At 36.7% G+C, this 12,745-nt stretch overlaps 1 protein-coding gene across 2 annotated transcripts; it reads left to right on the forward strand.

Annotated features, from left to right (window-relative positions):
- The first annotated feature begins 5,160 nt into the window (after positions 1-5,160).
- Positions 5,161-11,286, forward strand: LOC114301685 (putative serine/threonine-protein kinase PBL25). Of its 2 annotated transcripts, none has more exons than XM_028246650.2 (5): positions 5,161-5,705; positions 8,314-8,429; positions 8,587-8,776; positions 9,155-9,528; positions 10,036-11,286. In XM_028246650.2, exons 1-5 carry the CDS (start codon positions 5,546-5,548, stop codon positions 10,798-10,800), a joined length of 1,605 nt encoding a protein of 534 aa, XP_028102451.2. In that variant the 5' UTR covers positions 5,161-5,545; the 3' UTR covers positions 10,801-11,286. The 2 variants fall into 2 exon arrangements, with proteins under 2 accessions (XP_028102451.2, XP_028102450.2); XM_028246649.2 differs by having other exon boundaries at positions 5,413-5,705; positions 8,254-8,429.
- Positions 11,287-12,745: the final 1,459 nt, after the last annotated feature.

Genomic DNA, 12,745 nt, shown 5'->3' on the forward strand with positions numbered 1-12,745 from the left:
AAGACAAAGACTAGAAGCGGAAGAACCGAAAGACCATTGGCCAGATCAGACAATGAATCGATCACAGTGTCTTCCACCATGTCGCCCAGGAAACTGATGCATATGCTCTCTGAACAAAGTTAGAAGGCATGTACCAGTCAAAGACTGCTCGGAACAAAGCCTTCCTGATGAGAAAACTTGTAAATTTGAAGCTAAAAGGCAGTATCTCTGTTGCTGAACACACCACTGAGTTTCAAAATCTAATGAACCAACTAGCAACTGTCAAAATGGAGTTGGATGATGACATGCAGCCCTATTACTGCTTAGTTGTTTGCCAGACAGTTGGGAGACGTTGGTGGTGTCCCTCAGCAACTCTGCCCCAAAAGGGAAATTGACCATGAGCATGGTTACAGATGCTTTATTTAGTGAAGAGATAAGAAAGAAAGAGATGGGTGGAGATCAATCCCATGCCCTCGTCACAGAAAATAAAGGCAGAGGCAAAGGCAAGGGAAGAAGCAAAAGTAAAGGACTCAATAGAGGAAGATCTCAAAACAAAGGGAAATCTAGAGAAGGTACGAACCGACCAAGGTTCAAATGTTACCATTGTGGCCAAAAAGGTCACATAAAGAAGTATTGCTATACCTTGAAGGGAGAACAAAAACAAGGCAATAGACAGCCAAAGACCGAAGATGGGAACACTGCAGTTACTGTCTCAAAGGATATTACATTATTCTCTGTTAAAGAAGAAGAATGTCTCCATATGTCAGACAACGACACCGAGTGGGTGGTAGATACAACAACTTCCTACCACGCTACATTCCAGAATGAGTTCTTCAGTACGTACTAAGCTAGAGATTTTGGTACAATGAAGATGAGTAACTCCAGTTTTTGGAAGATTATGGGAATCAGTGATGTTTGCATCCAAACCAAAGTTGGGTGCACGATGGTGTTGAAAGATGTCAGGCATGTTCTCGATTTACGCCTGAATCTTATCTCAAGAATAGCCTTAGATCGACAAGGCTATGAGAACTATTTTGGCAAAGGCATATGGAAGTTGAAAAAAGGATCGTTGGTAGTAGCTAGAGGACAAGCAATTGGCACACTGTACAAGACTCATGTTGAGATGAATTCAGATAGCCTTAACGCAACAGAAGATGATGCGTCACCAAATTTGTGACATAAAAGGCTGGGTCACATGAGTGAGAAAGGATTGCAGATTTTGGGAAAGAAGTCGCTTATTCCCTTTGCCAAAGATGCGAAATTGAATTCTTTGTGACAACTGCTTATTTGGGAAGCATCATAGAGTCACTTTCCATTCATCATCCAAAAGACAATCAGAGTTGTTAAGCAGAGTATACTCTAATCTTTGCAGTCCCATAGAAGTGGAATCTTTGGGTGGTAGAAAATACTTCCTGACGTTTATTGATGATGCATCACGGAAGGTATGGGTTTATGTCCTAAAGACCAAAGCTGAGGTGTTCCAGCATTTTCAGACATTCTATGCTATGGTGGAAAGGGAGACCGGAAAGAAACTAAAGTGTCTCCGAATAAACAATGGAGGTGAGTACACGTCAAAGAAGTTTGAAGCCTACTGTGCTACTCTCAGTATTCGGCATGAGAAGACTGTTCCTGGAACCCACAACACAATGGTGTAGCTGAGAGAATGAACCACACCATTATGGAGAATGTTAGATATACGCTCAAAATGGCAAAGCTGCCAAAGCCATTTTGCCATTTTAGGGAGAAGCTGTTCGTGTTGCTTGCTATTTGATCAATAGATCGCCATCAATTTCACTGAATTTTCAGATTCCAAAAGAAGTATGGTCTGGAAGGGGGATCTCTTACTCTCACTTGAGAGTGTTTGGGTACAAAGCATTTGCACATATATCCAAGGAGCACAGACAGAAACTGGATGATAAAGTCACTCCATGCATCTTTATTGGCTATGGAGATGAAGAATTTGGATACAGATTGTGGGATCCGAAAAACAAGAAGGTCATTCGAAGCCGAGATGTGGTGTTTTAAGAAAGCCAGACCTTAGAAGACTTTGGGCAACCAGCCAAACCCAAAGTTGATAATGTTTCAGAAATTATTCCTAATCCTGCACCATCACAACATGCCACTGATGAAGAAGAGCTACCACAGTATGCAGCCAATGATGTAGAGTTACAAGATGGATTTCCAGAAAAAGAAGATCCAGAAGCAAAGGGTGTTGAATAGGGGGAGCCACAACCCCCTCCACCAGAGACTCTTGGTCCACAGTTACGAAGATCAACAAGAGAATCTAAGCCGTCATCCAAATACCCTGCTTCTGAGTATATTTTGCTTACTGATGAAGGGAAGCTAGAAAGTTTTCAAGAAGCTCATAATCATAAGGAGAAGAGTAGCTGGTAGCAAGCTATGCAAGAGGAGATGTAGTCCTTGCAGAAAAATCAGACTTATGATTTGGTGAAACTTCCCCAGGGTCGAAAAGCATTACAAAACAAATGGGTGTTCAAGTTGAACAGAGATGGCAGTGGAAAGCTAGTCAAGTATAAGGCTCGATTAGTTGTCAAAGGTTTTGGGCAGAAGAAAAGTATTGATTTCGATAAAATCTTCTCGCCAGTTGTGAAAATGACATATATTCGAGTAGTTTTGGGACTAGCGGCTAGTTTGAATTTAGAACTTGAACAGATGGATGTGAAGACGACATTTCTCCATGGTGATCTGAAGGAAGAAATTTACATGGAACAGCTAGAAAGTTTTGAAGTCAAAGGGAAAGAAAACTTAGTTTGCAGATTGAAGAAGAGTCTCTACGGCCTCAAACAAGCGCCAAGACAGTGGTACAAGAAGTTTGACTCATTTATGGTGGGTCATAAGTACAAGAGAACTGTTGCAGACCAGTGTGTTTATGTCAGGAAATTTCCCGGTGGAAACTTCATCATGTTCCTGCTCTATGTTGATGACATGCTGATCGTTGGACAGGATGCCACAGCAATCAGATCACTGAAGAAGGAGTTATCACAGTCCTTTGACATGAAGGAACTAGGCCTTACACAGCAAATTTTGGGCATGACAATTATGTGTGATAGGAAAGCCAAGAAGTTGTGGCTGTCACAGGAGAAGTACGTTGAACGGGTGATTGAGATGTTCAACATGAAAAATGCCAAGCCAGTCAGTACTCCGCTGGCTAATCATTTCAAGCTGAGCAAGAGTTCTTGTCCCTTCTCTACAAAAGAAAGAGAAGAGATGGAGGTTATTCCCTACTCATCCGTCGTAGGGAGTTTGATGTATGCAATGGTGTTTACTCGACCAGATATTGCTCATGCTTTTGGAGTAGTAAGCAGATTCCTTTCCAATCCAGGGAAAGAGCATTGAGAAGCAGTCAAGTGAATTCTAAGGAACCTTAAGGGTACATCTAAAATGTGTTTGTGCTTTGGAGGAGCTAAACCAGTCTTGGAAGGCTATACTGATTTAGATATGGAGGGAGATCTTGATGGTAGAAAATCTACATCAAGATTTCTGTTCACTTTCGCAGGGGGAGTTGTGTCTTGGCAGTCCAAGCTGCAGAAGTGTGTTATTTTATCCACAACCGAGGCAGAGTATATTGCCGCAACGGAAGCTTGGAAAAGAGATGTTGTGGTTGAAGCGGTTTCTCCAAGAATTGGGATTAAAGCAAGAAAAGTTCACGGTACACTGTGATAGCCATAGTGTCATAGACCTGAGCAAGAATTCGATGTACCATTCTCGCACGAAGCGCATTGATGTTCGGTATCATTGGATACGTGAAGTGATGGAAAAACAGTTATTGGAACTGATCAAGATCCACACAGATAAGAATCCAGCTGACATGCTTACAAAGGTGGTCTCGAGAGACAAACTCGAAATCTGCAGAGACATTGCAGGAATGGACTTCAAGTGAGAAGTCAGTCATGCATGTGAGTATGGAGGGAGAGAATTGTTGCTCCAACCCACATGTATGCAAAACCATACAAATGAGAGAGTCAAAGAAGATGGCATATGAAGACTTTCATCCCTAGAGAAGAAGGTCTGAGCTGGGCATCTAGAAGATCAGCCCTTCGTTCTCTTCACGTTGTTGCTGTTTGTTGATTCTCACCATCCACCATTAATAAGGTAGAAAATTGTGGTGGGTTTGTCTCCTCTCTCTCTCTCTCTCTCTCATCTTTGTGTTTAAATAGAGATGGGAGGGAGATGATGTATTGTATCAGAAATTTGAGAGAGAGAGAGCTGTGAGTTTAGTGAGAACTTTATCTCCTCCTCTGTTTTGTATTTTGCTCCATGTTGGTGAAAATTCTTATTTCTGTTCGTAGATGTAAGCATCGGGCAAAACCACGTAAATATTGTGTGCTCTGTGTGTGTGAGATTATTTTCTGGATGTGTTTGATTGTAGCAGGATGTCATCATAGAGAAAGGAATTGTGTTGTATAATCTCAATAGAGGATTATGGTATAAAAGGCTAAGGTTACGACGGTACCGAAAATGAAGGACAAATGACATAACAAAGATAGTCGGGTTGGTCATGAAAAAGAAAACGTAGAAGAAGACTATAATGACATTGAGTTGTAATGGATGATTTTAATAGTTTGTGGTAGTGTTGGTTTCAATGGTAATGTACAAAAGAGATAAAAGGGAGGCGAAGAGAATAAGGAAGGGCCTTATTATTTGGATTGATCAAATAAAGCTACTATCCAATTCAAAAATAAATAAATAAATAAATAAATAAAGCTACTATAGTAAATTGATAAGCAGGTTAACAGAGTGGTAAGTGATATTTTTAATATGGAAGGGGTGATAGAATGATTTTAGAAGTATCTAAGGTTGTCCGTGTAAATCACCTAAATTTAGAACCAATTAAGATTAGCAAGAATTAGAGTTATTTTATATAAATTTCCAACTAGAACCAGCTCGATCGATGTTCATGGATCCCACGTCGTTTATAAGGCATTCCATCTCACAAACACACGTCCTCTCGACTCCCCCCATTTTTCTGCGGGGACTCGGGGAAGAGACATAAACAATTTTTTTTTATTTTTTTTTTAAAAAAAGAAAAAAATCTTGAAAAATTTTCTCCCCTCTCAACCGCATTCCCAAAAACATGGCCCCCTCCTCCATTCCCTCCCCTAATGATTTGTTACTTTAGTTTTTCTAGTTTTTGTTTTATTTTTTGTGGGGTTCGCATTCACATTAATAATCCTCATCCAGGTTCCTCCTCTGTCTGTTTGCTGCTGCGGCCCAGGCTCCTTCATTTTTCTGGTGGGACCACCTTCCACCGCCGCCGCCGCCGCCGCCACCACCACCACCTCCTCAGGGTTTTTCCTTCACCACCATTTATTATATGCTTATAAATTTGTTTCATTCTAGTTGTATTTTCATGGGTTTTTCAGGAATTTTTGTTTTAATCTCAATTTTTGGTTGCATGTTATTATTAGTTATATAAAGAGGAGGTTGGTTGGTTGGTGGGTTTGTTTTCGGTTTATCTTAAAAAGACATTTCAACGATCCCAGAAGGATAAAACATTTGTTTTTTTGGGTGTTTTGGGATTGTTTATTGGAAGGAAAATCACGAGATGAATTGCTTCCCATGTTTTTCATCACACAAAAGTAAACAATCAAATAGCGAGAACGATGTGCCTGTAGCTCAGGCTACAGCCCCACCACCACCACAACCACAACCACAACCTGCAGCAGCTGTTGTTGATGCATCACCATCACCAGCCCCACCACCAGGTATTTTCCAAATCATATATATATATATATATGCTCTTTGTCTCTTCCTTTCTATGGAAAATTATGGGTTATGTTCAAATTTTGTTTTTGTTTCTGTTTTTTCATGATTGGGCTTCAATTTTATACATTGCATTCTATCAAACCTTGATAACAACACTATATGCATGTGGAGTTCCTCTAATTGCATTTTTTTTAGCAGAGTTCATGCACAGACACATATCCCCCTGTGTTCATGCTCTCACACTAGAATCCCCAATTAATTTCATTATGAATTTCGTATTTTAATGATGTTTTCATAATTGACACCTGTTTACAAGGCTTGTCTCAAGTAACATGTACCCGTGATTATTAGTTGGGGTGAAACCCTAGGCACCCTCATGATAATATATATTTATATATATATATATATATATATATATATCTGGTTCGGGGAACAACATGTACCTGGGATTAGTCAAGGATTAACAGACTACTTTGCTCGATCGATTGTAAATAAGAGTTGGATTTGTATTCTAACAAAGAATTTTAAATGGTAACTAATTAAAAGGTGCAGTGTTAGAGTTTCAAATGTAGGTTCTTAAGATTTTGTGGTTCACTGCGAGAACATGTTATATTTTTATGCCTTTGACGTTAGATGTGGACAACTGAATTTCTGTTAGATTTCATATGTTCTACATAAATTAAATTTCATATGCTGTACGACAAGATTTGAGGGGCAAATTACATGACTCCTCTGTCATTGAGGATCAACTTAATTTCAAGTTGTATGATTGGGCCTATAGTGTGAAATTCCTTCACTAGCCTCAAGAGATCAACTCAATCCAACAAAGAACCATTATTTGATTAAATCATTAAGGATGTAAATTCTATGTAAGAGCTGTTTTTCCCTAATAGGCGATGCATCATCAATTAGGTTCAACCTATTTCCATTTTTATATCTATTTCTTTGTTTTATAAAGTCAAATCGACTATAATTAAGAAAAAAGTGCAATTACGAGATTTCATCAAATAATTTGTATGTCGCTGCTGATCAAAACATTTACTATTTTGAGTACGTTCCGGATACAAGTGAAAAATGACGCAAAAATTTGCATATGCTATAATGAATTTGTTTTCCATGTTTAGATCCCTTTAAGCGTATGCCTTAATCTCTTGAGGAGAAGATGTGTGCCTTTTCTCCGATAATAGATTCATTGTGTGGAGAGAGCAACGTCTCTTTTATTGATTAGGATTTTATTGAAATGTGCTATGAATCTTAGTAGCAGGAACCGTTCATGTTGCGAACGATTCTTCTTCAAAAGCGCGATTATGCGCTTCTGACTCAAATTCATAAAAGAATTGCGAGTTTGATGCGAGAGAAACACGAATCTGATCATGAATTTGTCTTCTTCTCAGTCGGAGCTCCATCGTGGGCCATCGCAAGACCTTCACAGGCTATTGCAAACTTCTCCATTCCTTTTCGCTGGTCTTTGCGAGTCATACACAGGCCATCGCGACTTCTCTCTCCTCTTCGCTAGTCGTCGCAACGTCTTCGTGACGTCTCTCTCTCTCTTTGCAAGTGGTTCACAACTCTCTCCCTCTTCGCTGGACATTGCGACTCCTCTCTCTCCCTCTCTCTCTCTCTCTCTGATCTTACTTCTCTTCTCAGATTACATAGATATAAAGATAGATATATATGTAATATGTATGTATATATATTTTTATTTATGTTTTTATAAATTATACTTATATATGTATATATATGTTTTTATTTATATATTATATATAACCTTTATAAAATATATATATTTGTTTTAATTTATATATTATATATTGGCTTTATAAATTTACATGTATTTATTTATATATTATATTTATTGAATTAAAGTTATTATGCTATTTTTTTAAGAAAATAACATAAAACAAATAATTTTTAACAAAAATATTTTAGAATAAATAGATAAAAAAGTAATAAAAATATTTTAGAATGAATGAAAAAAATTCTAATAAAAGTATATAATTAGAATATTTTAACATATGATTTTTTATATTTCTTATTTATTTATAACATATATCGTTCCATAAAAAATATAATCTTACAATATATTTTTATATATTATTTAAAATATATACAAACGCCCCCAGCTAACGATTCTTGAAATGTCTACAATTCCACGCTGCCGCTCCCGCTTCGTGCAACTAAGCTATGAATCATAGACACGAACATAGGACATGGATACATGTCCGAATTAAGATTTTTATTTTTGGTTATGGACATGGAAAAAAGAGTATTGAACACATGTCTGAGGATGTTGGTGCGTGACAAGTGTCTAACACAGACAGATTACCTTCTTAGAAGTTTCCGTACTTCTTAGGAAATGTAATCTTGATGTGAATGTCTATGTGACACCCTGAAAATCTGCTTTTTGTTCATGTCTTTCAGTTCAAAATTAGATCTTAAAGTATGTTTCTTTTTTAATTTAATTTTGGGCGATGAGGTCATGATCTTAAATCGTGTTAAATTTCTAGGTTTTGTGTCACTCCTAAGCATTCATTCCCTGTTTTGCAGTGAATAATGGTACATATGAAAAGGAGGAAACTAACGTAACTGAAAATAAATATAATGCAGCAAAGACTTTCACTTTCCGTGAGCTGGCTGCTGCAACAAAGAACTTCAAGCAGGAATGTCTATTGGGTGAAGGTGGATTTGGAAGGGTTTACAAGGGAACACTTCAGGGTGGGAAGGTAGGTAACAAGGATTTTTGACTTTGTTTTAAACTGATTAGCAGTTGTATTAATATAAAAAAATGAAGATATAAACATTGTTCTGAATTGATGTGTTTGTATTTTTATAAGGAATTATAACACATTTGAGCTTTAATTTTTGGGTTGCGATGAATAGGTTGTGGCAGTGAAACAGCTGGACAGGAATGGAATGCAAGGAAACAAGGAGTTTCTTGTTGAGGTTTTGGTGCTGAGTCTCCTCCATCATCCAAATCTGGTACACCTCATCGGATATTGTGCTGACGGCGATCAGAGGCTTCTGGTGTATGAATATATGCCAAGCGGTTCTTTAGAAGATCATCTACTCGGTACTTGTTTCCTTTTTGTATCTTCATTCAAAAAAAAAATTTACTGTCATTTCTAAAAGTACATTGATATTTATAGAGACAATAACTTTTTTTTTTTTTCTCTCTTCACTCTAGTTTTACACGGTTCTGAGCCTGCATGCCAACATAAAAATATTTGTGCTTGAACCTCTTGTCTGTTATTCCTTCTTCTTTATTTTTATTTATTTTTATTATTTTTTGAATTATACAAAGAAAGTGTAATTTAATTAATTTTGTGCTTTATGCTTGCTCGGGGCTGTCGGTACTAACTTTTTAGTTAGTATGAAATGAAAAAGTGTTGATGTATGTTTGAAAAGAATGTAATGAAATAATTTGATAGTTTGATTTTAAATATTACAGACATTTCAGAAGACAAAAAGCCGTTAGATTGGTTAGCAAGAATGAAAATAGCTTCAGGTGCTGCTCAAGGTATGGAGTATTTGCACGAGAAGGCAAACCCTTCTGTTGTATATCGGGATTTAAAATCCTCAAACATATTTTTGGATGAAGATTTTAATCCAAAGCTCTCTGATTATGGGCTTGCTAAGCTTGGACTTGGTGGCAGCAAGATGCATGTATCTTATGGTTATTGTGCTCCCGAGTATGAAAGATCAGGTGAGCTCACATTGAAGTCGGATATATACAGCTTTGGAGTCATTTTACTCGAGCTCATTTCTGGACGAAGAGCCATCGATACTACGCGACCTACCACCGAGCAAAACGTAGTTAGTTGGGTAAATATGATTACTCTTAGTTTCTTTCCCTCTCTTTCTTTGTTTACCAAAAATATAAAGAAATTGCTTTTTGGTATCTTTTTGTTTTTCATTCTTGTTTTTTGTGTTTTCGAAAACAAAAACAACAGAAAGTTCAAAAACAATTTTCACTTTCACCTTTCTTTCATTTTTGTGAGGAAACAACTATTTGGTGTTTCTTAAAAACTAGTTTTTTCAGGGAAAAAAAAAATCTAAAATAGTTTTCAGAATAGTTTGGTTAAAAATTCTTTTCATGCTTTTCTGTTCACTTTCCCTCAAAAATAACTTTTTGGTGTTTTCCAAAAGTGGATTGTCTTCAATTAAAATTTCCCAAAACTGGGTTGGTTGTTTTCAAGTTTTTTTGCTTTCTCAATGTTGAAAACATAAAACAAAAACAAAAATGATATCAAACACTTCTAATTTGTGCTTTATTTCTTATTTTCAGACACATTCATGAGTGGCTATGCTTTTATTCTTGTGTTTGAACAGGCACGACCCATTTTCAGGGATCCAAAAAGGTTTCCCGAGTTGGCAGATCCCCTTCTTAAAGGCAAATTCCCGGAGAGAAGCTTAAATCAAGTGGTTGGAGTCGCAGCAATGTGTCTTCAGGAGGAACCTTCAGTCCGTCCCTTAATTAGTGATGTTGTTGCAGCTCTTAGCTTTCTTAAAGATGATGATGCTCTCCCAGTTCCCAACCAGCTTGAAAATCATTACAATCATGGGGAAGGAAACAGTTCTGATTATCACAAGGACGGAGATAGTTCTGAAAGTTCTGATGATGATGATGATGATGATGATGATGATGATGGAAACACGACACACCATCAACGTGAAGAAAGCAAAGAAAGCAATTCGGAAAACCCCAAAGGACAAGTTAAAAAAACTGTAAAATGGGCTACAAATTCAAGATGCAGAAGTAAAGCGGAATCTCGGGGAGGTAGTACTGGTTCGAGTTCAAGCGACAAAGATCCAAAATCTCGTTCAAATTCAAGGCAAAACAGTAACAGAGATGGAGGCGTTGGTTCGAGTTCAAGTTCAAGTGACAATAGCGATGCTGAATCTGAACATGGAAATTCGGGTCAAAATTCAAGGTCCAACAGCAATGTAGGATGGCACGATGAAAGTGACGGTTCAAATTTAAGGATGCAAGAAGGAAGTGCTCGTTCCAATTCAAGCATTTATGAGAATTCAATGCATTACAGCAACGCTGAATCGAAGGATGGAAGTGTTGGTTCACACAACAGCGAATCCTAACATGAAAGTGCTGCTTCTCCTTCATGATTTTAACAACCAAAATTAAGAAAAAAAATCTACGTGTTATTCATCGTGTTCAAATGAATATACATATATATAGTCTTCGACTTGGAAACGTGTTGACGGCTCTGGCCTGTGTCTGCCACAGATAGAGATGTCTGGATTAGCTATTTTTTGATCTGGGATGCGAGCGGGAGTTTTGAGCTGAGGTTTTCTTCTCTTTTAATATTTTGAGTATGGTTGAATTTAAGGAATTTTCATGGGTACATTGTTGAGCTGTGATGAGCCTTAGATGAAATTGCTACAAAATATTTTATTCATTCTGATAAACCTAAACTGGAGAGTGTGAAGATACACCAATGGTGTGATGACACCAAGAGGGGATGATTTTTAATTTTTTTTAATTTTTTATTTTATATTAATTAGTGCTGATGAGAAGATTATTGGGTGAATTAATTTAATGAGTTGGATTCAGGCATTGACCTATAAGGATTAGCAGTGTTTGCAACAGTTGAATTTAGAAACTGCTATTCAAAAACAAAAACAAAAACAAAAAACAGAATTCAAACACTAGTGGTCTGCAAGCACAAGCTGTAATACCCTCGTGACCCGTGGTGGATCCTGACCTTAATTTGGGTTTGAAATTTTAAGGAAGGCCCAAAAACTAAATTCGAATTTATATTGAGAAAATTACCAGAGTGGTATTTCTAAAATAATATTACAATTTCATGGTAAAGATTATGATTTTAATAATTACTATTAATAAACTTTACCAATTATCTGTAATTAGTTTTGAGAATTTAAGTTGAATTGTAATTTTCCCATTTATACTGCCCAAGGCTGAAAAAATTATGAGCTGGTGTCAAATTACTCAAATTAAGTCACCCAAGTTGCGCCTTGTTTTAATGAAAAATTAGCTGCTGATATATGCGATGTGTTTGTGATTCAAGTAAGTAAAAATAAAATAACAATTTTATTATATATTATGTGTCACTAAAATATTTTCTTTATCAAATTCAAGATTTTAGTTTCAACTCTCACTCTTTACGTTAGATTTTTCAAGTTTTTTAAAGTAAATATAAGGGGTTTGAAAACATAATCGTTTACTTTAAAGAAAAGACTACGCCTTATAATTAAAGAATAAAATAATAGAATTCCACACTTTATGAGTTATACCTATAAAAAAATTATAACTAAGCATTATTGTTGGCTGTATAATTTGTAAAAGTCAATCACAATTTAACACGTAGTATGGAAGGGGCAATTTGGAGAATTAATACAAGTTGTCAACCAAAGTCAGGCACGTGACAGTTCGTATTGGTAATAATAGATCTGCGTAGCACTGGAACAATCGAGAGATACAAGATGATGTGACCTAACGGTTACTCATAAAGTTTAAATTCAAAATCAGGAGGGAAGCCTAACTGCAAGAGTGGCATAGTGGAATTGGCTGTGAGAGAGCATATTCAACAATTATGGGTAGGGCTGAGTATGGAATCCGTGAAATCCGTATCCAGTCCAGTCCAATCCGATAGGTTTGGATTGGTCTTTTGAATCCGCGGTTCGGTTCCGGATTGAAGAATTAAAAATCCGTAGTCCACGGATTGGTTCCGGATTGAACCCCACGGTTCCGGATTAGAACCGATCCGGACCGTATACAAATAGTCTATATTTTTATTATACATCCTCCCCCATAGTATCTTCTCTTATTCTATATAAAATCTAAACTCAAACCTAAAGCCGTATAATATCTTATTTTATTACTTTTGTTTGTATTTTCTTATGGTTATTTAAATTCAAGAGCAGTATGTCACTATTATAGAAAAATATGTTGCTATTAGGGAACTGATATAGCGCTATGTTTATATTTTTATAAAATTAAAGTGTCATATATATATATTTGTTATTTAATTATGTGAATCCGTGGTTCTAAACCGATCCAATC

Source organism: Camellia sinensis, chromosome 1, assembly GCF_055761805.1.
Source record: "Camellia sinensis isolate YWXY chromosome 1, ASM5576180v1, whole genome shotgun sequence".
NCBI lineage: Eukaryota > Viridiplantae > Streptophyta > Magnoliopsida > Ericales > Theaceae > Camellia > Camellia sinensis.